The following is a 24,114-nucleotide window of genomic DNA, read 5'->3' as shown; positions in this document are numbered from 1 at the left end:
TTTGTAGAGGAAAGGGAAAAAAAGCTTTTATTTAAATAGTTCCAAGAGCAGAAATAAAATGAGTAATAGGAAACTGGAATGAGAAGCAGTGGGTAAAAATCGAGGCTGCTCTAAGGGTGCACAGCAGTGGCTTCAGCACTTCATTTAAGCTGTGAGTCACATATGGAATGATCTCTAGTGATTCTTGTCTGAATATGAGTACTTGCAAGGGGTCTTTATTGAGTGAATAAGTAACTTCTGCTGCAAAAAAATGTAGCTTACTCAACATGGACATTAGATTCACAAACAATTAACCATATGTCATTTATATGCTTACCCAAGAGTGTAACATTACGAACACCAGCTGTTTCACTTATTTATGGAATGCTTTCAGGTGGCTCAGATGTCATAAAGACAGCCTTGCTGGTTGTCTTCATTAATCATAGGACCATGGAAGATATGACTGTTCTGTGCCATCGATTTAATTCGCAGCATTTTGCGCAGTACCTGGGCATTTAGCAAATGCCCAAGGTGTATGTGTGGTGTATGCACATTTGTCTGAACTGATTGGATCCAATCATGTTTCAGATTTCAGATGCTTTTGAGTTTGGATTTTTTAAATGTGCATAATGAGGTGTCTTGGGGAAGGGATCCAGGTCTAAACATGGAATTGTTTTATGTCTTGTGCGTACCTTCTGGACAGAATGAAGACCATTTCACTCTAGACTTTCAGTGTGCTTTCATTTTCTCTGCATCCACTCACCAGAGTCAAGGATGGAATTTTTCTACTTGTGGCATAGGGTTGGCCCGCCAAGGTTCAATTGTTGGAACATTTTGAATTTTAGATACTTAACCAAATTCCCTATGTGTGTGAATTGACATTTCCATAGATTTGCAAATGAACTTTATCCTCAAAGGGCAGGTGGGCAATTTCTATACATAGACCAGAGACCTTTACAATGAAGGAAGAGAGTGGACTGCAGAGAAAGCAGATGCCTGTTAACACCACTGCTGGACAGGGAGTCTTGGGTTCTGAGATTTGCAGAGACCATGATATCTTTCTCCTCCTCGCTGAGTTCTATCTGTGTCATCCTAGGGAGATTTAAGTGCAGAGTTGGTTTATTTAGCCGTGACTGTGACCTCACCTCTCTGCTCCTCCTCTATGTCTAGTACTAATGTATCAAAAGCAGATTAGTGCTCCCCCAGCTTATTCTAGGTGACTGGTCAAAGTTGTGGCTATCTTATTATTTCCCCTTTCTCTTCTTTCTAGTTCCATATATTATAAGTTAGACTTCTGGAAGTCAGAGTTTACATTGCTTCAAAGAAGTTTTAACAAAATCATTTGTGAGGAAGGGTCTTTACTGGGCTCTGGGGGACACTGCAATCTGCTGTGTTCCGTGTGTCCTCAAGTGGCATCATAGTCTTGACATTACCAAAAGCTGATGGTATGCGTCACAGAAGCCAGTGTGTCCAATTCACTGTGTTTGTGGGTTTGGTAAGAGGTGGCTAAAGGGATGTTAAATAAGCCAGAATGATCCCAAATTACATTGCATAGGGCCAGACTCCTAACTACCTTAGCCTTTCACTGCTGAGGTTCCTCCAATTGAAATGCATTCCATAATCTTAACTCATCATGATCAATTCCTTCCCAGGTTAAATATTTCAATCTCCACAAGTCCCCAGGTCTCACCTAAAACCATTTCTTTCCTTTCCAACGTCCTTCCTGCACAGACTCATGGGCACTGAGAATGAGTGTTCACAAGAGTTCTATAGCCCACTGGAGAAGAAGAGTAGCCAACACACATAAGTTCATGGTCAATGTCAAATGTCGAAACAAAGCCACCTAACCCGGGCAGAGAGGACACAGGGAAAATTGGGAAAGCATTTCCCGTTCAGTAAAACCAAGAGGCAGCCAGACCAATCTAAAGAAGGAAGGGCTCGGGCAGGGAAAGGACCTGGGCAAACACCATGTGGCAGCATGAGTAGAGCATGTTCAAGATATAGGATTTGGTGTGTCTGAGGGGCGGGGCTAAGGAAGGGGCCAGAACAGTAAGGGGAGAGGACAAAAAGGGGCAAAACCAACCGGGCACAGTGCATGAATGTTCCAGGTTTTTGAAAATTAAGAAAGAAAGTAATGCTAGGTCAAGAACAAAGAATTTCCCTATCCCCAAAGCCCAGAGATCCTTGTGGAAGAAGGGCCAGAAAGATAGTAAAAGTCACAAGGCAAGAAAGACTGCTTTGAAATAGTTCTGATTTTGACAGAGCTGCTGCACTCATGAAGTCACAGCACTTTTGGTTGTCTGCACAAGATCTGCATAAGACAAGGCCACACAGAATATGGAAATGGAAGGGACTTGAGAAGCCCAACCTACAGATGAGGAATGATTGATAGTTGATGGTCGAGGGAAAGTTAGTTTTCTTTGTGCTCATGAGCAGCACTAATTGAACTCAATAGGATAAAGAAGAAGAAGAGAACGAAGAAATTGAGATGAGATTGAGAAAGAAATATATTTGAGGACCAGAGAGGAAGAATATGATACAAACACATCAAATCCCTGCATGAAATTATGGAAGACTTTGAAAAAAACAAACAAACACCCCAAACCTGTCACTTTGACGTGGAGCATCCACTAATGAGGCAGGGAAGAAGCAAAGAGCGACTCAGAGTTGTGCTGCAAGGACCACACTGGGGCAGTGGGAGCTGTGATGTGCTGCCAGTCACTATGGTGCTACTGTGTGGGGGCTGCTCGAAAACAGGGTGCTCTTTAGAGACCTTTGCTGGCATCTGACTCTTACGTTCCAGCGCCTAGCTCCTACTCTACCTTCCTGCACCAAGGGATCAGTTTTATCCTTTGTGGAATAAGAAGAAACTGGCTTACAAATTTGTTCCTGCCTCATCCATGGACATGTACCTCTTAAACTTAGCTGTGAAATGGGTAGGGCTGCATTCAGTCAGGTTCCTTGGTGACATTTTCTTTTATAGATGGAAAGCCATTCATGTGAATGGAGGGAAATCAGAGAGGAAAAGGGAACATGGGGAGAAAATATCAGTGAAGACTACATGGTACCACACTCAGCTATAACTAAGATCTGTTTTCCCACATCACTGTCTGCTCCATTAGAAAAAGCTATACAGTCCTGCTTGGTTGCTGCAAAGGAGGGTTATTGGATCCAATAGTTGCCAACATTGGTGGGTGCTCAAGTCCCTTATATAAAATAGTATGTAGCATCTACAAAGAATATCTGTATACACTCTTGGATACTTTAACCATCTCTACATGATTTACAGTAGCAAAGACAGTAGAGGTTCCGGGTGAATCTTTGCTGTACTGTATTGATTAGGGAATAATGACAAGAAGGGTGGAAAAGGCTTGTATGTGCTCAGTACAGACACAATTATTTTCCCAAATTATTTTTCGATCTGCAGTTGATTTTCTTCATAAGTGGCAGACCCCTGGCAATAGAAAGCCAGTTGTACTTTATCTGTTCAGCATTGTGAAGTAGGTGCTCAGATGTCTGAAGGAATGAATGATAAATGAATGCAGTAGGAGAGTATGTGATGGACATCTGGGCTCATCTGGACACTTGCACAAAAACACCTGATGCAAACTGGACCAGTGTTCTGGAAAGGAAATGCCTGGTTCACCACCAGGGGCTTCTCCATCCACATTAGGGTTAACATCTCCATTCACAGTAGGGTTGACTCTTTACCAGTGGCCCCTTAAGCAAGTGTCACTCAAGTTTCTGTGAGGACAGGGGACAGCTTCAGAGTTGAGAGGTTAAAACTTACTGTGAAATGTCTCCAATGTCCCACTTTACAGACTAAAAACTCAACTTGATTTTATTTTTCATTCCAAAATATTTGTGCATATGTGCTTTAATCTAGAAGCCATGTCTCTCTCCTGTGTTCTCTGTCAGGGAAGATGTGGCTGGTTTATCCTGTGGCTTTTGTTGATGATGTGTCCTGTCATTAGGAACATGGTGTTAGTGCCTTCACAACTTGACAGTTCTTTTAATAGGTTTTAAAGTCCCATCCTCAAATTTCAGGAGTGCTAATCCCACCTCACTGCAGCGTTTTAATAGCGGTACAGTCCAAACAACTGCCATCTTTATTTACCTGACATTTTCCCCTAGCTGTGATTTGTACTGTTCTTAAACTCATACGAGAATCACTTTTTTTTTTTTTTTTTTTTTTGGTTTTTACGAGACAGGGTTTCTCTGTATTGTTTTAGAGGCTGTCGGTCCAGCCCGGCCTCGAACTCACAGAGATCCGCCTGCCTCTGCCTCCTGAGTGCTGGGATTAAAGGCGTGTGCCACCACCGCCCGGCACAAGAATCACCTTTTCCTTTACACTTACTCTGCGAAACAAACAAAACAAAAAAATCGACTAAGATCATTGTAACATTATCACCAAATCTAAATATCAACAGTGGCTCATATAATGAAAACTGGATGAATTGGTAGAATGGCCTAATTTAAAGTGCTTTCCCCAGTACATCTTCTTCCTTTTGGCTGTTTAACAGCATGTCCCATGGACTTCTGATAAGCCATGTCATGCAGCCTTTTTTCCCTGCATATCTACACCAACCCATGTGAACAAGTTTGGGCTACACAGACTGTGACAGAATATCACACGAGGATCGTGGGTTCTCAGAAGGCGAGGACTCCCTTTACTCAGGAAGAATTGATGGGTGGGGGAAGGAAAAACAGAAGCACTAGGAAAGGCTCTATTATCCCTGGATGTTGGCTGTTAACATATGTACATATGTGCATAAGTCCATAGCACACTTGCTGCTACATGGCAGAACCGTCCATTTTATATTATTGGTGTTGTTTAAGAGCCATGGATACTTCTTTTTCTGTGTAGAACAACATGGGGTGGGTGGGGGTTGCTGGGAAGTCCATTGAACCAATAGATCACTTCTGGTAAGATAGTCATTTTCACAATATTGATTCTCCCAACCCTCATAGGAGGCCTTTCTGTTTTCTAGTGTCTTCCTCACTTTCTTTCTTTCTGGGTTTTCATTGTAGAGGTCTTTGTTGGTCAGGATTATCCCAGGTCATAATGCTGTTCTCAGCATGTTTATCTCTGGCATCAGGAAGGCTGCTGATTTTGCATGCTCATTTTGCAGCCTGTTACTTTGCTGAAAGGCTCTAAGAGTCTGGTTGAGTCTTCAGGGTCTCTTATGTATGGAATTCTGTCATCCACAACTAAGGGGACTTTGACTTCCTTTTGCTTTATTTGTATCTCTTTCATACCCCTCTAGTAGTATTGCTTGAGCTAAGATTTCAAGTACTATATTGAATAGAGGTGGAGAGACTCTTATCTTGTTCCTGATTGTAGTGGAAACACTGTGAGTTTCCCCTCACTATAATGTTGGCTGTAGATTTGTCATATAAATCTTTACTTTGTTTAAATATATTCCTTTTATTCACAGTATCTTTAACCTTCTGTCATAAAGAGATGCTGGGTTTTTTGTCAAAAGAAAAGTCTGCATTTATTGAGAAGATCATGTAATTTCTGCCCTTGAGCCCATTTATATGATGTATTACAGTTATTGATTTCCCTATGGCTTAGTTTCTATCCTTGTTACAATGATAAAATAACTTAATAAAACAACTTAAAAGAGAAAAGGTTTCTTTTAGCTCCCAGTTTGAGCTATTGTCATCATATTATGGAAGAAAGGACAATAGGAAGTTGAAGTACCTGGTCACATTGCATCCACAATCAGGAAGACTGCCTTTCTCTACCTCCACAGTGCTGAGATTACACATCAACGTGATGAATATCCTTGATCAGCTCACTCTTTCCACTTTATACTTTTCATGATTCCACTCTCGGGGAATGGCCCTCCCCACAGTTAATGTTGTTGTTACTATTGCTTTAAGATTTGACTTAATTTCTGAGACCCTGCTGTGCATAATTTATGTATTTATTTGAGATCTCTCTGAATTTTTAATGTATACTCTCATTTTAGGATTTCTCTCATTATAGTACATAGGTTCTCGTATGTTGAGGTCACCTTTATATCACTCTTGAAGTTAAGTTTTCTTGATTTATTCAATGGTCTATTCTTTACTCACTACTATGCTGTTTAATCGCCTTGGGTTTGTGTATGTTCTGCAGTTTATCTTGCTGTTGATAGCTAGCATTCCATTGTGGTCAGATAAAACACAACTTTCTTGTGTTTGTTAAGGCTTGCTTTGTGTTCACATTATACAAGCGACTTCAGAGAAATTCTGAAGGCTGCAGGGATGAATGTGTGTTCTGCACTGTATGTGTGTAATGCCCTGTGGATATCTGTTAGATCCATTTGATCCTGGTTTCCATTTAGCCCAAATAGTTCTCTGTTTATTTTTCTCAGAATAACCTATCAATTTCCCAGACTATGGTATTGAAGTTACTATTTAATTCCTGTCACTTGTTATTTGTAATCTTTGGTGTTTTACTTTCCCTCATTTGCTTCACTGTTGTCCCAGCATGGCTTCATCCTTCCTGTAACCTTATGGATGTGTTCATCTTTCTCTTCAGTCTGAAGGAGTCTTCACAGCATCTTCTATAGAGATGGCTTGATGGTTACTAATTCTTTTAGCCTATTCTTATGGTGGGAAGCTTTTTTCTTTTTCAATTATAATGGATAATTTTACTAGGAAAAATAGACTTTTAAGATTATAAATCCTCCTAAATTTTCTTTAGAAACACCAGCTGACTTTATATGCCACTTGTTTCTTTCCTGTAGATTAAATATACTTTCTTTGCTCTATATATTAATGTTTTAACTATAATATACATTTTATGGTCTTGTCTGCTTATCATTCTAAACGCCTCCTGTACTTGGGTGGATATCTTTCCATATACTTGAGAAATTTTCTGCTACATTTTTTTTAATGTTTTCTTTGCCTTTGTCATGAAGTCCCTCTCCTCTGCTCACGATGGATAAATATGGTCTTTCCATCATATCTCATAGATCTTTAATACTCTTTTGATATATTTTAATTAATTTATTTTATAATTGACTGAATATTCCAACTTCTTTTCTGTTTCTAAGGCTTGATATTTGGAACACCATCTAAACTATCCTATTTTTCAGGAACATTTTTATTTGATATCATTGAAGTTTTCCTTTCCAGTATTTCAAGTTGGCTTTTTTTTCTCCATTACTTGTACCTCTTTATTGAATTCTACTTTCCTAGTCTGTATTGAATTCCTGATTTAATTTGCATGTTTGTTTGTGTTGGAATCCATTCTGGAGTTTATTTTTTGTCCTGTTTGATTTCTTTGAGCATATTTATAAACATTCCTTTGTATCTTTTGTCTGGGGTTCTATTTTATTCACTCAGATTAAATTGTTAATTTTGAGAGGAGTTATATTGTGTTACTGTATTGTGTTTATTGTGATTTTTTTCATTGGGACTTATGAATCTGGGGTTAGGACATTTGTTTATTTTTTTCATTTAAGACACCCTTATTCTTTTGATGTATATATTCACAATGTTCAAGATGCACCAGGCCATAGGATTGAGTTGTCATTTTTCTATTCTAGATAGATGCTCAGGGTACCCGGTTAATCCCCAACACTACTGTGAGAGTGGAATAACAACGCCTTAAATTTTTTTTCAAAGGCTAGACCACTGTGAAAATGTAGTAGTCAAACAACACTCTCTCCTTAAATATCAAATCTCCTTAAACATCACTCTCTCTGTAAATAGTTGTTTAAGGAAGGAGTTGTGTTGTTAGTTGTCGTGTTTCTAGTGACTTTACGCTGGGACTTACACATTAAGGAAATTCAACAGCAACCGTTTGAGTACACAAATGCATTAGCACAGTAGAGTGACTGTGTTCAATAACTTCCTGTTTATTTTCTAAAGAACAAGTTAGAAGAATGGAGCTATAAGTTCCAAGGAAAGAAATGATAAAAAGAAAAAACAGGGAATTACAATACTCTGATGAATATATCAGACTGTATCGCAATGTGCTGAAATATCAGACGGTACCCCATAAGTATGTACAATTATTATGTGAAAATTCAAAAGGAGAAAGCGGAAGTAAAACATTGTAACTCTGGAGCTGAAATTATCTTCATTTTATATAAAAAGCTTAAAGTGCAGAAACTCACCCCAGTTCATATGGGTGTGGCAGCTGTGGACTTAAAGCTTATTCCATTGTGAGCCCTGTTCTCATTTCCTTAAATAAAGTATTGCATTTTCACGTGTAGAAGTTGGGGTTCACATGTGTGAGTGGATGTCAGAGGAATGTTTGGGGGTTCATTTATCTCCTTCCACCATGTTGGTTCCAGGATTCAAATTCAGGTCAGCAACTTCAAAGGCAACCACCTTTACCCACAGAGCCATTTGGTCAACCACCTTTACCCACAGAGCCATCTCGTCAACCACCTTTACCCACAGAGCCATCTCGTCAACCACCTTTACCCACAGAGCCATCTCGTCAACCACCTTTACCCAAGAGCCATCTCGTCATCCCTCCTTCACTTTTATAAACTATATACTACAGTTTGTCTCCTCTTGATTGGTCACATTGCCTCATCAAAGTTTTGACTAAATCTGGAATCTAATGTAACATACACATTTTCTGTTTTGTGTTACTCTCTTAGCAGGAATTCTTACCTAAAGGGCTTTGGAAATAGATACAAGAATGTAATTGCAGCTGGTGATATTTCTGTCTTATTTTTACAACTTTTATGGTTGTTGTTATTGTTTAAAATTATTACATACTTTACATGTGAGAAAACAGACGCTAATAAAGGAGTTTATGGATCCAGATTTAATGATGGTCATACTTTCTATTCCAGGTCTTTAAATGTTTGTACGCGGTGCACACACCCTCCTTCCTTCTTACTGAAATCTCTTTGCTCCCCTTAGATGTGTTTAATCGATGGAGCTCTGTGATGGGTTTTACACTGTTACATAAATGGTCATTCTGTGTGCCTGCTTTCCCAGCCTCTGACATCCTCCCGGGTCATATTTGATATTTGCTCATAGATACAGCACTAAGATGTTTAGCTTTTCTTCTATTTTTACTCTTCATGTAGATCTTTATCCACAAACCCTCTTTCAGAGGGAGAAGCAAATGTCACATGGAGCCTCTGAAATCTGCAGCAAGTTCCCGGAAGCCCCCGGTTTTCTTTGGTTCTTCTAAGGGGCTTCATTTTCTAGCCTAGAGATATGGGGCTTTGACTCTGTAGAATCCTACCTGTTCCTGCTTTTGCTACAAAGTCAGTTCCCCAAGGACAAAACACTGTGTGACACATATCCCCCCTTACCTTCTGCTTAATGAGTATTTATTGAATGATGGCCGAATGAACTATAAGAAGCTGATTAGCACACTGAATTCATTAGCAGATACTTATCAGCCCTTCCAGGGCAGGTTTACATTCATGACTGAAGCCACAGAGATAGGTCTTTATTTAGGGAGGACTTGTTCTGTGCTTATTAGCTGTAGTCAGGTAGTAGTGCTTTTCTAACTAGGACTGCCTCAGCTTAGGTCACTTAAGGAGAGGGGGATGCCTACTGCTAAATGCTCAAGTGAATACATGGGACCCAAAGTAAAAAAATATTAGAACCCAAACTTCTTAAGGCACTCTTCCCATTTGTACAAGATATGAAATCTACATTAAAAAATAGGAACTGGGCTATCAGCGTGTACAAGACCCTGTGCTGAGCATGTCACTTCATTCGTTCACTTTATAAGGTAATAGTGATTAATGATTAAGCATAATCATAAGTCAGGTTTGGTATAGAAACTAAGAGTCTAGTATTGTGTTATAAAGTGATAATCTTCTGACCATAGAGATTTCGAGTTAACCACAGGTTGCCTTTGGTCGTATTTTTTATGCTATATTTTGGTTTGGACATAGGGTATAGTGTTAAGTAGCCAAGGAAGGGTAACCTTGAACTGTTGCTCCTTATGGTACCACCTCCCAAGTGCCAGAATCAAAGTGTGAACCACCATCTTTGATTTCATGTGGTGCTAACTGGATCCAAGGATCTTCACACATATTTAAGCAAGCATTCTACCAATGAGCCACATCCCCATCCATTGTCATCTTTATCGTTCTGTGCCATACAATCCAAGGTCAGAGATGTTGACTCTGACATGCTACTCTTCCCATCACATGCTTATGCACTGCCAGCCTGTGATACCTCCTGGGCTAGGATGGAGCACAGCCTACATTGCTTTTGCTAGAAATGGTAGTCTATGCTTGTACAGAACTCTCTTTTAAGAGCCACCTTTGGCCACCTGCATGTTACCTACAAGCCCAGTTCCATTGTAGGTGTTTGCATAAACCTCCTAAGACTCAAGGGCAGGCCTGCACTTTCACAGCTTCTGAACAGTTGAACATTAGTGCTGAATCAAATTGACATCTCCAACCACAAGCCTTGGCACATTAGTGGTGTGAATATTTGAATGTTAATGATTGTAAAACAAAGAACCATTGTGCCCAAAGCCTGAATGCTGTTTCAGGAAGCCAGTAGATCCTTGCACTAGGCAGCTTATATTGTCTTTGTACAACCAATGATAGCCTTCTAGAATCATTTACACTTCCCCTGCCCATCCTACTGTAGGCTACTTGAGAGACTCACAGGTAAATCTGCCTTCAACACCACTTCCCACCTGCCCAACTCTTCAGTACTGTACTGAAAAGATTAGCACCTAGAAAGATGTGCCACCATCTTGTAAGAGCAGCCCACTCTCAGCCTACCCAGACCATCCAAACTCCTGGTGCTGCTGGTCCTCTGTACACATCTGTATGATGAACAAGCTGAGGTGTTGTCAGGCTCAGAACAACCACCCCTCTTTCAACTTCATCAGTGTCCAGCTCCAGGCCTTCTCTCCACTGAAGCACTCCGGGTTTTCTTTAGTGCAAATTTCTAAGCACACACACAGGGTGGGTTGGTCTCCCAGTCATGGGCCAGCAGCCTCAATATGTGTGACTTCTCTGGACGTGTTATCCAGCAGCACACAGTGACAGAGTAAAGTCCGTGTAGGGGTGACACAGTTACTGCAGTAAGTGAAACCAGAGTTTTGAGATGGTGGGATGTTTAGAGAGAACATGGGGCTGCTAAACTTTAGGAGCTAGTCAGAGGTCAGAAGTTAGGGAAATAGTTTGTAGCAGAGACAAAAAACACAACAACAACAAAACCATTGAAATGTTAGAGTTGATGCCTGCATAGCACATAGCAATTTTTCTTGGAGAGCCTCTTGGAAGCTCAGATTCATACAGGATGATAGGATGTTTACTGAAGATATTGTTGTATGTCATACTAACATGAATTTAAATGAGACATTGTAGTTGTGGTGCTTAGTATGATACCACACACAACACACACACACACACACACTTGCACTCATGAACCATGTAGTAGCCAACACATGCCAAAGCCTAGGCATTCAACATCCTAACCATAGCAGCTTCCATATCGTATAGCCCAACCATTCAACAACCTAACCATACAACAACCTACTACATACCATGGCCTAGCCATTCAATTACTTCATGGTGTGATCTTATAGACACAGAACAGCCTTGCCATTCAATGCTATAATCATATAGCAGCCTAGACATACAAAAAGCCTAACTATCTAACAGCTTAACCATATTTTTCCTGGAGCTGCCCATACCCTCCTCACAGCCTGAGAAGCACGCACTGACAGAGCCATCCTCCTAAGCAGTCTGGAACCTGTGGGGGGGCAATTGCAAAGCACAGAATTTCTTGCTATATTTTACTAGTTCCACTATTTTATTTGAAAGATAGAGGTTAAGAACATCCCATAAGCCATCCCACTTTTGTTCTGGGTGTTCAAGACTGAGTAAGATGTTGCTGCCACCTATAGGTCATCTCCACTGTAGCTTGTCCCAGCATCTGATTACTAACCATTGCCTCAGCGCCCTCATGGATTGGGGCCTTGCCCAGCCATCATCAGAGAGGTCTTCCCTGGCAGCTGATGGGAGCAGAGAACCACAGCCAAACATTAGGTACAGAAATCTCAGACTGGAGATCTCCTTCTCCATCAGGGCCCTCCCCTTGAAGCTCAGGGAACCCAAAGAAAGAGGGAAAGAAGAAGCCAGAGGACTCGAGGACACCAGGAAAACATGACCCACAGAATCAACTAAGCAAGACTCACAGAGCCTGCATGGGTCTGTGCCATGTCTTTGGCATATATGGTTGTTATATTGGTGGTTTTTTTTTAATGTTGTGTGGGACTAACAGTGAGAGCTGTCTCTGACTATTGCCTTCTCTTGGGACCCCTTATCCCCTAGTCTTATTGTATCTTGTTATGCCGTGTTCACCTGATTTCCTTGGGAAGCCTGCTGTTTTCTGAAGGGAAAAGAGTGGATCTGGGGGGAGGGGTCTGGAGGAGTGGAGGAGGGGAAACTGTGGTGGGGATGTATTGAAAATAAAAAGAAAGGAAAAGGAAGGAAGGAAGAGTAGGAGAGAGGGAAGGAGGGAGGGAAAGAGGAAAGGGAGAGAGAGAGAGAGAGAGAGAGAGAGAGAGAGAGAGAGAGAGAGAGAGAGAGAACAGGCAGCTTACACCTTTGCCAAGTGAGGTCCTTTGAGCCTGACATCCCTTCCTGAAATAAGGCCTGTATTTCCACATCCATCTGGACACAAATCGTATCCCTTACCCTGTCACAGAGAAGATGGAAGAGGCCTCTCTACCACGGGGCACTGCCCTTCCCAAGACAAAGATTTGATGTGCTCCTTAGAAAGGAGCTAATGTCCCATCACCACAAAGCTCCCCTGACCTGGCTGACCTTTCCCTTCTTCTGAACAGTGGCCTAAAAATGGGCTGGGACTTTCAGCCTTCAGCACTTAGCTGTCTGGAGACTTTCTTATGTTTACAAACGTGAAGAAAGGAAGGGGACCATTTGTAAAGAGGCCCATGAGGTTGGGAGGCGACAGACGATTTCTTCCCGGAGGACTGGACCTTCCTCCTGTGTGCCCAGTGCCTTCTCAGATGTAACAAGAGCTAATTTAAGGAAAAAGATCTTGAAGACCATTAAGATATGGGTGTTTCTACATAGCTCACATGTTAAATCTTTATTATATCAATGTTAAGATAAATACTTAGATTTGAAATTGGTTCAAGCAACTCTTTCGAACACATAAAAATATGAGTCATCCTGAGACTCACAGACTTCCTGGCCATTGGGGTTACAACAAACATGTCAAAGCATGTCAACACCACCACCATCAACAACAAACCTGAACCCCCAAAATTGGTGGTAAAACTTGTCAACCTTGGGACTGTGGAGTGACACCATTGAAGAGACAAGGCCTAGGATTAAATTCATTGCTCTTATGCAAAATAGGAACTTAGCTGGTTAGCTTCATGCCAGAGTGTACTGTTTGAAGAAGTGTTTACATTTCATAATTTCATCTGACAACGTGTGATAAATTGTGCCTTTGAGAAACTGTAATTTCTTTCAGAACACTTTGAAGGAGAATTTAAACATTTCTCTGCATAATCACGACAATTCCTAAGACAACTGAGCTCTTTTGTTGGGTGGGGAATCAATATCTAAGCTAAGGAAACCCACCAACCTTTCTAAATGAACAAGGCAATCAGAGTAATTTCTAGTGATGGATGGGGGTTCCCATGGAAAAAAATATAGAATATCCTTGGAGATTTGTCTAGACAAGAAACCAAAGTGGAAAATGGGGTGGGAATAGGACAGAGGTTGTACCAATAACAGAGAAAGGCCATTAGAAACCAAAACCTTCCTGCTGCTGTGCAATAATTGAGTGGCTGTGGAAGGGCAAGGTAGCCACACTGGTCCAGTGTGCTGATAATCTTGCCACAGCTGTTCTCAGGGTGAAAGTGGCAGGAACTTGACAGCCCCAGTCATTTAACCCTCATTGACAATCTACACGTGAAGGTCTGGTTAGAGAGCACTTTCCCCTGGTATCTGGGGACAGATGATTTGCCTGATGGGCCTCTTATCCATCCTCTTCTGCCATTTATATCACACCAGCTAATGATGACATATGGCAATGAGTGTAACAGGTGACTGCGTAAGTGATGTCGTTATAATATTTCAGATGTACTATAATAGGGAAAAGATACTGCTTTCTATTGCATAATAAAAACCTCCTTTTCACATAGAAGAGGGATGTATGCTTTAACGTTCATGCCCTCGCCTTCATGTGCTAGATCTGTTATAAACATGTGCCTGATGGAGACTGGGAACAAACGGAGGGAATTCTGTGTATTTTGCTTGCAGAGGATCTGCCACCGCTTTGTGGCTTGAAGCCACCAAAGTTGCAGCAAAGGCTTTTGGATTATTAAAAGTCGAAGCCTGATCGTGAGTGGAGGCAGCTAACCTCCTCCTCTCTGTAATTACTGTGTGTCAAGAGGCGTGTGCATCTTACCTGATGGGGAGAATTGCTTTTCCTTACCTTGGGATTCTTACTCCTTTTGTGCAGCTCTGAGGATCTTCAGATTTCTTCTGCCTAGCACATCCAGCAGGGAAGAACAAACAACCTCAGGGCCATGGGTACCCGGCAGGACCTTCTCTTCCAAGTGTTCCCAGATATCTTCTCATTATTTTCCCTCCCTGCTGTGCCAGCCATCATTTCCCTCGACAGCAAAGGCTTCCCATCTCTTTTTCAAGGAGAGGAATTTTCATATAATGCAGCAAGCCTCTGGTCTTGAGAATCATTCTGTCTAATTCAGCAGGTTCACCTTCAGAGTTGGCTTCACTGCGGCTTCCTGCAGTCACTAAACTATAGAACAACACAAATTCATGTAGCATGGTGGGTCATGGCCCCTGGGGCCAGAGGTGTCTGGCTTCTTCCCAACAACCCAAAGCTGTTTTTCTTATTTTATAGCCCCGGCTCTGCACACACCTCACCTTTATCTGTAGGTTATAAAAATGTTCTCACAGGCTAGTAATGAAATGATGTTATCCTCCTTCTCATGTTACCCACCAAAAACGCTGCTCAGAGAGTGAAACCATTCCCAGTCAGAGGCAGGAAGGCAGGCTTTCAAATTTGCACCTGCTGCCTTGGGGTAAGGTGAATGCTGGAGGACTCCTCTTGTCTTTGTCGTAGGAGTCTTTCCGACACCCTGTTGCAGTTTTTCAAATATCCTGTGATAGGGACTGTGCTCATTATACTACAGAGGCAAGTCACAGGCCCCCACAAAGCTTTACAGTGGGGGCTTCAGAAAGACTAGCAATGTGGAATTTCTGGGTTGGAGCTTGGCACTTGGTGCTAGCCTCTAGCAAAAAAAGGAAAGCTGTGGATTGAGTTTACTCTCAAGGCTGGTAATTCACCTAGTCACACCCATATAATCCAACCTTGATAAGATGCTGGCACTGAGGTTCAGTAGAGCTCTCTGACTGGTAAAGATGTGATATACCAGAGATATATCCATGTATCTATCACCTTGTGGGCACTGTGTATATAAAACTAAAATAATTACTGATACAATTTTGCTTGGTTCTGTTGGTCATTCCAGCAAATTATCACACTTAATGGGCATTGTGGGGATTTCCCACCTGATAGCCAAACCATCAGAGGCGTGGCCTGGTGACTCCACCTGCAGCTGGCATGAGAAGCGAGGCAAGTTTTATGGATATGAACCCCAACTGGCAGAGTCAGCACCAACTCTAGGTCGCAAGTGATGGAAAGACATTTCAATGCTTACAGTTTTAGTGGAAATAGGATAATTGTTACTAAGAGTAGTGTTCTGATTTCCACGGACTCCTTAAAATACCAGAAAAGGCTCCTGGACCTTTTTGTTGGACATTATAACTTGAAGCAGTGATGGACTATTTCCTTAATGACAGGTTAGTCAAGTAACATAGGAGATGGCACTCAAATCCCAGACTGCACTGTAGGAAACTGTCCATTATCACTTCCTAGTGAGATGTGTAGACACATAATGCGTAAGCACTTAGAAGCTGATAGTAATTGGCATGGCCGTGGCATTCTGGTACAGAAGGAAACAGAAAAGTATAGCAGCGAGTGGCAATTTGGGCAACAATGATCCTTTACCACAGATAGACAACAAGCTAAATATAGAAAATATAGCTTTCCTTGGTATGAGGAGATTGTTTCAAAGTTTAGTGAGCTCTAGGATCAAGATGAGTTTGTACATAACATTCCTTGCTATACCTGTTATTGAGCATATTGGTTTACCTCTCTGGACATGTTTCTAGTTTTTTTTTTTTTAAAGAATATATGCTTCAACTTCATGTATTCTTTCATGCCAGAAGAGGGCATCAGATCCCACTTTAGATAGTTGTGAGCCACCCTGTGGTTGCTGGGAATTGAACTCAGGACCTCTGGTAGAGCAGCCAGTGCTCTTAACCGCTGAACTATCTCTCCAGCCCCATTTCTAATTCTTGGAAATGGATATGGCAGTGCCTTCTGTCTTATTTAAAACTGAAAAGATAATTCAGGACAAGTGCTAAGTACAGGGCCTGGAAAACAGCCATATACTGCTGGTATTTCTTCTAGGTTAACTTTGTGGCCCTGGCGGCTCAGTCTTAGTTGCAGAAGGACAGGGCAATACTTGAGGGCACTGAAGTCAGCAGGTACTCTGCACAATGTTTACCTTCAGCCATAATCACCCCCATTGCTTTTTCCAGTACCACTAGTGGTGGATTTATGGTGTGTTCCAGGTAGACCATGAAGAATTTAGAAATGCCTACTATCATTGATGCCTATAAAATATGAGCTGAAACTCTGATGAGCTGCTGGCAGATGGGAGCAGGCAACTGCTTCAGTCTCCAACCTGGCCTCACCAAACTAGAATTCTATGTTGGATGCAGAGGGAAGGTGCAGCCATAGGTTCCCCACGAGTGTTCAGGCTGGAATGGCAAACATCTCTAGAGGCTCTTGGGAAAGCCTTTTCTCTCCCAAGGCTCTGCTGAGATGGCATGACCTTGCTAAGGTCAAGAGTGAAGGTAGGCGAGAAGAGAATTCAGCAGTGCTGACTATTCTGCTTTCCGATGTCCCTCTCAATCGATTTTTCATAAATGCTGCCCCAACGATGCCCGAGCCGCTTTCCCACGCTAAACTGTGGCTCCTGTCTTTTTCAGGTTCTGCCCGCCTCGCTGTGCTTTTAGAACTCCAAGGTCTTGAAGTGCTGGCCCCAGAGGTCTGCAATGAAACCGCACTTGAAGCAATGGCGACAACGAATGCTCTTTGGGATATTTGTTTGGGGGCTTCTCTTTTTGGCTATCTTCATCTACTTCACCAACAGCAACCCTGCTGCTCCTGTGCCCAGCTCCTTCTCCTTCCTGGAGAACCGTGGGCTCCTGCCTGTGCAGGGCAGGCAGCGGGCCATCATGGGTGCTTTGCAGGAGTCCTCCCTGACCAGGAGTTTGGAGGCAAGCAAAGCACTGCTGGGCAACCACCCTGCCAGCCCCTTCCACAGCGGGCCTGGGGACCCACAGAAATGGGACCAGACCCCAGGTGACTTTGACAATGGGGAAGAGTTGTTTTTATCCCAGGTCGGGAGGAAATCGCAAAGTGCTTTCTACCCAGAGGAAGACGGTTACTTTTTTGCTGCTGGCCAGCCAGGGTGGCGCCGTCACACGCAGGGCGCCCTGGGACTGCCCTCCCCGGGGGAGCCATCGCGGCGGGCTGGACCCGTCCAGTACAAGCGGGAGAAGCTTCACCGTTCGAGACGGAGCCGCGTGCCTGAGGACGCCTACGACGGCGACGTGCTGTCGGCCTCCATGTCCAGAGCCTTCCTGTACCGGCTCTGGAAGGGGACCGTGTCCTCCAAGATGCTGAACCCTCGCCTGCAGAAGGCCATGCGCTACTACATGTCCTTCAACAAGCACGGAGTGCGCTTCCGCGGGCGGCGCGAAGTCCGGCGCACGGGGCCCGAGTTGCTCTGCGAGCTGCGCAGGCGCGTGCGCGTGCGCACGCTGGACGGCAAAGAGCCACCCTTCTCGGCGCTGGGCTGGAGGCCGCTGGTACCTGGGGTACCTCTAAGCCAGCTCCACCCGCACGGCCTGCGCACCTGCGCCGTGGTCATGTCCGCCGGGGCCATCCTGAACTCCTCCCTGGGGGAGGAAATTGGTGGGTCCCGCGGGCCTGTGGCTCCTTTCTGAGTCCTTTGAGCTTCTAGTTCCAGGATGGGCATGTATGTGCCCAGGATGCTGGGCAAGCTTCATCCTTCATCCCTCACACCGTGGTCTGTGTGAACAGACGGCCACGAGGGGGGAGGGGCAGGGGCATCAGGTGGGAATAAGGGAGAGGAGGAGAAGGTCAAGGATGCTGGAGGTTGACCTCATGGGTGCCAGCCTTAAAGTGAATGGCAATGATGATACTGAACTCTCAGGGACTAAACCCAAGTCTAGGGCCACTGAGGGGAGCCAGGCTGCTACTGAAAACAGTTCCCAGACAAATGTGACCTCTAGTCCTGGACTGTTCTATCAGCCTGACCTTTGGGTTACAGCCCGTGTGCATAGTGGGGGCCATCTCCAAGATGATGAGCAACATGACCATACTCACACTGCTCTCTGTCCTCAAACGCTCGTGTATTTGCCGAACACGGGTTTCATACAGTCTCTGTGGATCAATAGCATACCGAGATGGAGGGACAGAGTTACAGGATGTGGCTGAGCTTGCAAGTCTGAAGTTTGTAGGACATGCGAACAGGTGAGGGACATCAGGCAGTTTTGATGGTGCAGTCCTTTAAAACAATACTTCGAAGGTTTATTATTATTTTATGTATATGCCTGCAGTCAGTGGGGCCCTGAAGAGGACCCCAAATCTCCTGGCCCGGATTTAGGGAAGGTTGTGAGCACTGTGTAGGTGCTGGGAACTGAACACTGATCCTCTGATTTTAACTGCTGAGCCATCTCTCCAACCCTTCTATGCTGCGTTTTTGAGGCAGAGCCTTTTGGGATACCTCTGTGTATGTTCTTAGGGCCTTCAGCTGATTGGGTGAGGCCCGGTACAATGTGCAGAGTAATTTCCTTTTTAAAAAAGAAAACCTCGAAGTGACTACCAGATCTCATAGCACAGTCAGGTTGACATGTAGTGTCAACTGCCATAGCTTTCTGCCACCTTAAAGTAGAATATTAGGACTGGAATCTCTTGGTTGAAGGGCAAGGGGTAAGGTTGCAGCAAGTATATTTGCCACCCCAGAGTCTAGATCCTGCCATAGGAGGGCTAACATGGGCTCACCAACAGAATTCTCAATTCTTGGTTGATAGCCTTAATTCCCCCATCCTTCTTTGCCAGGGAAGGTATCTACCGTTCTTCCTTGCCCCTCCCCCAGCTCTTCTCTCCCTGTCAATTTTATACCCTTCCCTCTAGGACCCCTCTGATCAGGTTGAATCTATTGCTGTCTCCCTAAGCAAGCTTAGGCCATTCATTCATTTCAGAAGCATGTGTTTATCCCCCAACTAGTTCTCTGCTGGACACAGACTACAAATGTGGCTGAAACATAACCTCAATCTCAAGTCTTGATGCAAAAGATCAGCCACTACAGTCTCTAAGTCACTAGTGTGGAAGTGACATTCAAGGGGACCATTGCATCCTCTCCACAGAGAAGCAACTATTGAATGTATTCTTCTAAACAGATCTGTGTCCTTGAAGAGTGGTGGTGTCCTGCAACCAACTTGGAATGGCACACTCAGAAACTCCCTCAGCTCAGCTGTTTCTTGGGAATGAGACTGAATGGAAATTCTTGTTGTTTTTTTTTAAGTTAAAAACCCAGGGCAACAAATATGGCCTTGTGGTGTGAGGTTCCCATGTCTCCATTACATCAGGCTCATAATAATACTGTCCATGCGTCACATAAGCTTGTAGCAAAACCCAGAGCAGAGCAGCCTGCAATTTATTAAGAAAGAACAGTGGTTTAGAGGTCCCCAGGGTGAAATAACACCACAGCTCTTTCTCATTTCCAAGGACCAATATTAATAATGCAGAAGGGGAATTTAAGTATTATGCTTTGAAGCAGGCAGTCACTTATTTCTGGTTTTGTTTAGTTTTAAACACCTCTGCCTCGTAAATACATAGTGTTTGAATGGCTCTTGCATACCAATGAGAAATCTCTGCCCCTCCTTATTTTTCCTTGCCTTAAGGATCATGACTAGAGCCTTTAAAACTCTATTCACAATTTGGAAGAGGGCGTGAAAGTCACTTAGAGTCATATTTCTGAAGGAGATGAAAGGTCACTGTTACATATTTGTTAAGTTTCTAGTATCCAAATTTAATTTCAACTGTGAGGTCTCATGATTAGGATTGTAAAGTCAGAAAAGAAGAACAGGCTTAAGGAATTTGAAGGTTTGTTACCTTGGCTGGTTAGTTGCTTCTGTCTTGTTCGGTCTAGGTTCAGATTTCATGCCTGGTATTTTTAAGTCTTGGAAACATAGGTTGCTCAGTTTGTATAAACAGAAAGCTGTTCACCTTTGTAGGCTGGTGTGGCAGGACCAATGCTGTACATGCCAAGGGCTGGTCTCTCTACACCCTGCTTACTGAAGTTGATATTGCAAACCCACACAGTCATTAGTGGTTCTCAAAGCAAAACCAGTCTTGTGGAGTAGATTTTAGATTTCTTCATGTACCTTGGAATGTGGGAGCACAATGAGGCCAACCTCAAGTTGCCCCCTCTGGAATGGCAAAGTGAAGATAAAAAGAGTTGCCAAAAGTTGACATAGTAAAATATTTAAAGTGTGCCCAAAGTAGTCCTATGCCATAGCCTACCCTTAGCTCTGTCAAAATAGCTCCCCAGCTAAGGTCTGCTATTCCTTTATTTTCCCAGAGGTAGACCCAGTTAAATCTGTTTAATGCTTGGCTACCTTTCGGCTCCCCCAGGTGTTTGATTTGTGGACATTGAATCCTCCTCCCATGGCCTAATTATGTTATACTATGTCCTATGGACCAGTTGTTGTGCATTAGAAAGGTATAGTGGTAATAAAATGCTTTCACTTTGAATGTGTAACCTGAGCTGTTTTGGAAACAGGGAACATTCCTTCCTGGAGTTATGAGACAGTCTCTTGCTCTTGTCATCCATACAACAAATGACAACAATTTGCTGGTCATCCCTGACAGTTCTGTGGCAGTCCACCATAGGAATAAAAAGGGACTGTGGGGAGACATCACAGTCTTGATGTGCAAGACCTGGGTCTCTTGTTATTGAACAACTAAATACTGTCATGTAACTGGGAGACAGGAGGTAGGGTATGTTGGGGACAGAACCCATAGTAATTTCTGGAGCAGGTCTTGGACTTGGCAAGTTGTTTAACCTTACATTTAAAAAGACAGGAGACTAGCAATTCATGTAGTCATTAAATCATCATTAGATGCTTGGTGATCACCATTTCTCTACCAGATCCTGTGCTTAGCACAAAGATGAATAAGTGACAGGCACAGATTTTAAATCTGTACAATCCTAGGAAGAATCCAGACCACAGACAATTCCAGTATCCCGTGAATGGGGAAAAGACAGAGAAATGCATAGACAGGCAGGGTAGAAATGATGGCAAACCTCTAACCCACCCAGAGGGCTTCTTATTGGTGGTCAGATAGGCAGTCAGGAAAGATTGCTCTGCAGAAGCTGGTCCAGGCCAAGGATCCTGCACATGGTATGAGACTGAAAGGATCAGACCCTCACCCAGTCCCCTGCTTTAGCAGCCATGACAGGCTGCAGAAAAGATCCAGCTGGATGTAGGCTTCTGACTCAGCAAAATGTGCTGAGTTTCTGGCCTACTGACCTTGCCAGGCCTGCCCTTAGTCAGTAGGAGGTCAGTTACCTTCCATGTGGCAAGGAATCAATCAGAAGTTAGCTGGTGGGCTCTGGACATGCGGTATGGGCTCTGAATATGCTTTTATACTGAAAGTGGTGTAACAGTGGTATGCAGAACATAGCACCTGCCCTGGGAGGGAGGGCCTATAGGTCATAGCAACCAGTTGACCAATCAACACAGGACAGGTCGCCCAATCCCAGAAGCTCACCAATCCTTAAACTGTTGCATACCCCTAGACACTCCCCTTGCTCCTCCCAATAATTTCCCCACCTTGCAGCCCCTTTGGGTACTTCTCATGCCAACCACTGTGTTGGATGGACGAGGGAACCAAATTAAGACAGTTAACTCGTTAAACAATAAAAGACTCTTTGCTTTAACATTGGAATGGGTCTCCTGGTGATTTGTGGGTTCAGAATTTGGGCACAAGACTAGCTAAGCTTCAGTGAGTTCATGGGCCAGGAGTAGGCAGGAAAGAAGCTGGCTAGGGAAAGAAGAAGGCAGCCCATGGATACTCTCTCTGGCCCTTACACACAGACTCCATTTACCAATTGCAGTAGCATTGCCAGATGAGAGTGTTTACTGTAGACAAAGACCTATTCTATTACATTTTAACAGTTGTGAAATCAATATCCCTGAGTGGTACATATATTTCCATTTCTAGACAGGACACAGGCATCTGGAATCCACTGGGCAGAACATGGATTGAAGTTGCAGTCTGGGTCTCTAGGAATTAAGGGCAATGATGTCTAGGGCAATGAAACCTAAGTGTGCATGTTCTATTTTAGATACATCATGTGAGCCTGGGTTTGGGGGCCCTGGGAGAAGTCAAGTGCAATGGGCAGGTCAGAGAGGAGAGGGACAAGGTAGGGGGAATTGATAGAGATAATTCATGTCCTATCCCTGCAGGCCATTGTCTGGAGGCTGCATGCTGTGACTGTTTTGTTTTTTATTTTCTGATCAGTACAAGTCAGGAGAAGGAAGAGGGGAGGATGCAGGGCCTGAGACAGGGTTAGATGGTGACTTGGTGCCATGACCTCTAGCATGCCTGTCTGTTCCTTGATGGGCTCTGTGGTTAAGGTCAGCCCAACTCTGCTCTGACCCAGAAATGTCTTCTATAGGAGTGAAGCTTGACTTCATTCACCTCATGCTTACTGTCTAATCTGCTCCATTCCTCTGAATAGGAATGAATGGCATAGCTTCTGAAGATGCATTGCCATGTAGCCAAGTGTGTATTTGCCAAGTGTGTATGGGCAGGGAAGCTGATGGTTTGAGCTTATTGTCCCCTGATCCTATTCACTGACACTTTCCACCAGGTTCAACAGACTCCATCACTCAGCCTTCTTTGTACAAGTGACGTTATGACTCTTGAAACCAACATACTCGTTCCAGAGATATTCCCTGTCTTCTGCCTTGTGATGTTGTAAAATACCATGCACTGGTCCATCTAGGCCAATAAGCATTTAAATGCCTGGATATTTACAAGGATGGTTTGATTAAGTTGGAATTACAGCCAATTTACTTGAATCACACCCACTGCTTAGGACCCTAGGTCTGTTCATCAGATAAAGAGACTGTGTCGCAGGAATGGGCAGCAAGGCTTCCTGGGAGAACTGTGATTGAGGAGTTGGTGTCACAGTTATTCCCCAGTCTTGTCCCCAAATCCTTCTGGGCCCCTCCTACACCAATGACTTGGTGTCTCCCTCTTCTCTCTTGATTTCTTGATGGGCTAGCCTTCAAATGGCCACTTCAAATCTGTGGTTCATCTACAGTTTCCAAGACTCTTTCAGAGATCTACAAAGTAAACTCAGTTTTTGTTTATGTTCCCAAGTCTTTTCCTTTTCAACGTTAACATTTGTACTGGTGAAACAAAAGCAGCGAAGGATAAAACTGTTGTCCTCTGAGCACACATCTGGGGAGGGGCCACTGATGCCACGAATGAAAAATAACGTGACTGGCAGGCCGACTTTAATTATTCAGAGTCAGACACTCAGCAGATTCCTTCTTGGGAGGAATTAAATGAGACTGTCACTCTGAGAAAGATAACTGACAGGGTTTGTTGCAATGATTAAAAAAAATGAAGTGTTCAACCATGAACTTGGAAGCTTCCCACACTTGGAAAACCGATGAGATCCATGGTGTATTAACGAATATGGTCTGTGGATAATTTATAGTGAAACATAATAATATTTAGAATCACTGCCCAACTTGTTTGCAGAGAGTTTTCAAATTAGCATTGAACAGCATTATGAAAGCAAAACAGAATAGATTATAAAATTGCAAGCTAGTTGGATTATTGCATTTATAGCCATTCATTTTTCGTTTAAAAACTTTTCTACTTTGGAAGCTTTATTATTTCAGACACAAATGTGTTACTTTCTACAAGGAAAATAGC

General features: G+C 43.2%; 1 protein-coding gene and 1 long non-coding RNA gene across 2 annotated transcripts in view; one reads left to right on the top strand and one right to left on the bottom strand.

The window, feature by feature from the left end:
• The window catches only part of LOC121133286, a 32,210-nt gene extending 16,167 nt beyond the window's left edge, over nucleotides 1-16,043 (bottom strand). Inside the window, exon 1 of the long non-coding RNA XR_005870106.1 lies at nucleotides 14,401-16,043. This is a non-coding gene — a long non-coding RNA (uncharacterized LOC121133286). The remainder of the gene's footprint in view (nucleotides 1-14,400) is intronic.
• Nucleotides 1-24,114, top strand: part of St6gal2 (ST6 beta-galactoside alpha-2,6-sialyltransferase 2) — a 65,992-nt gene that overhangs the window by 19,331 nt on the left and 22,547 nt on the right. The window contains 1 exon segment of the mRNA XM_040729410.1: nucleotides 17,052-18,042. Within this exon segment, the coding sequence (XP_040585344.1) occupies nucleotides 17,118-18,042 (925 nt within the window). The 5' untranslated portion in view covers nucleotides 17,052-17,117.

This window comes from Mesocricetus auratus, unplaced genomic scaffold (genome assembly GCF_017639785.1).
Source record: "Mesocricetus auratus isolate SY011 unplaced genomic scaffold, BCM_Maur_2.0 Super-Scaffold_100021, whole genome shotgun sequence".
Classification (NCBI taxonomy): domain Eukaryota; kingdom Metazoa; phylum Chordata; class Mammalia; order Rodentia; family Cricetidae; genus Mesocricetus; species Mesocricetus auratus.
This window is presented reverse-complemented; position numbering and strand designations above follow the sequence as displayed.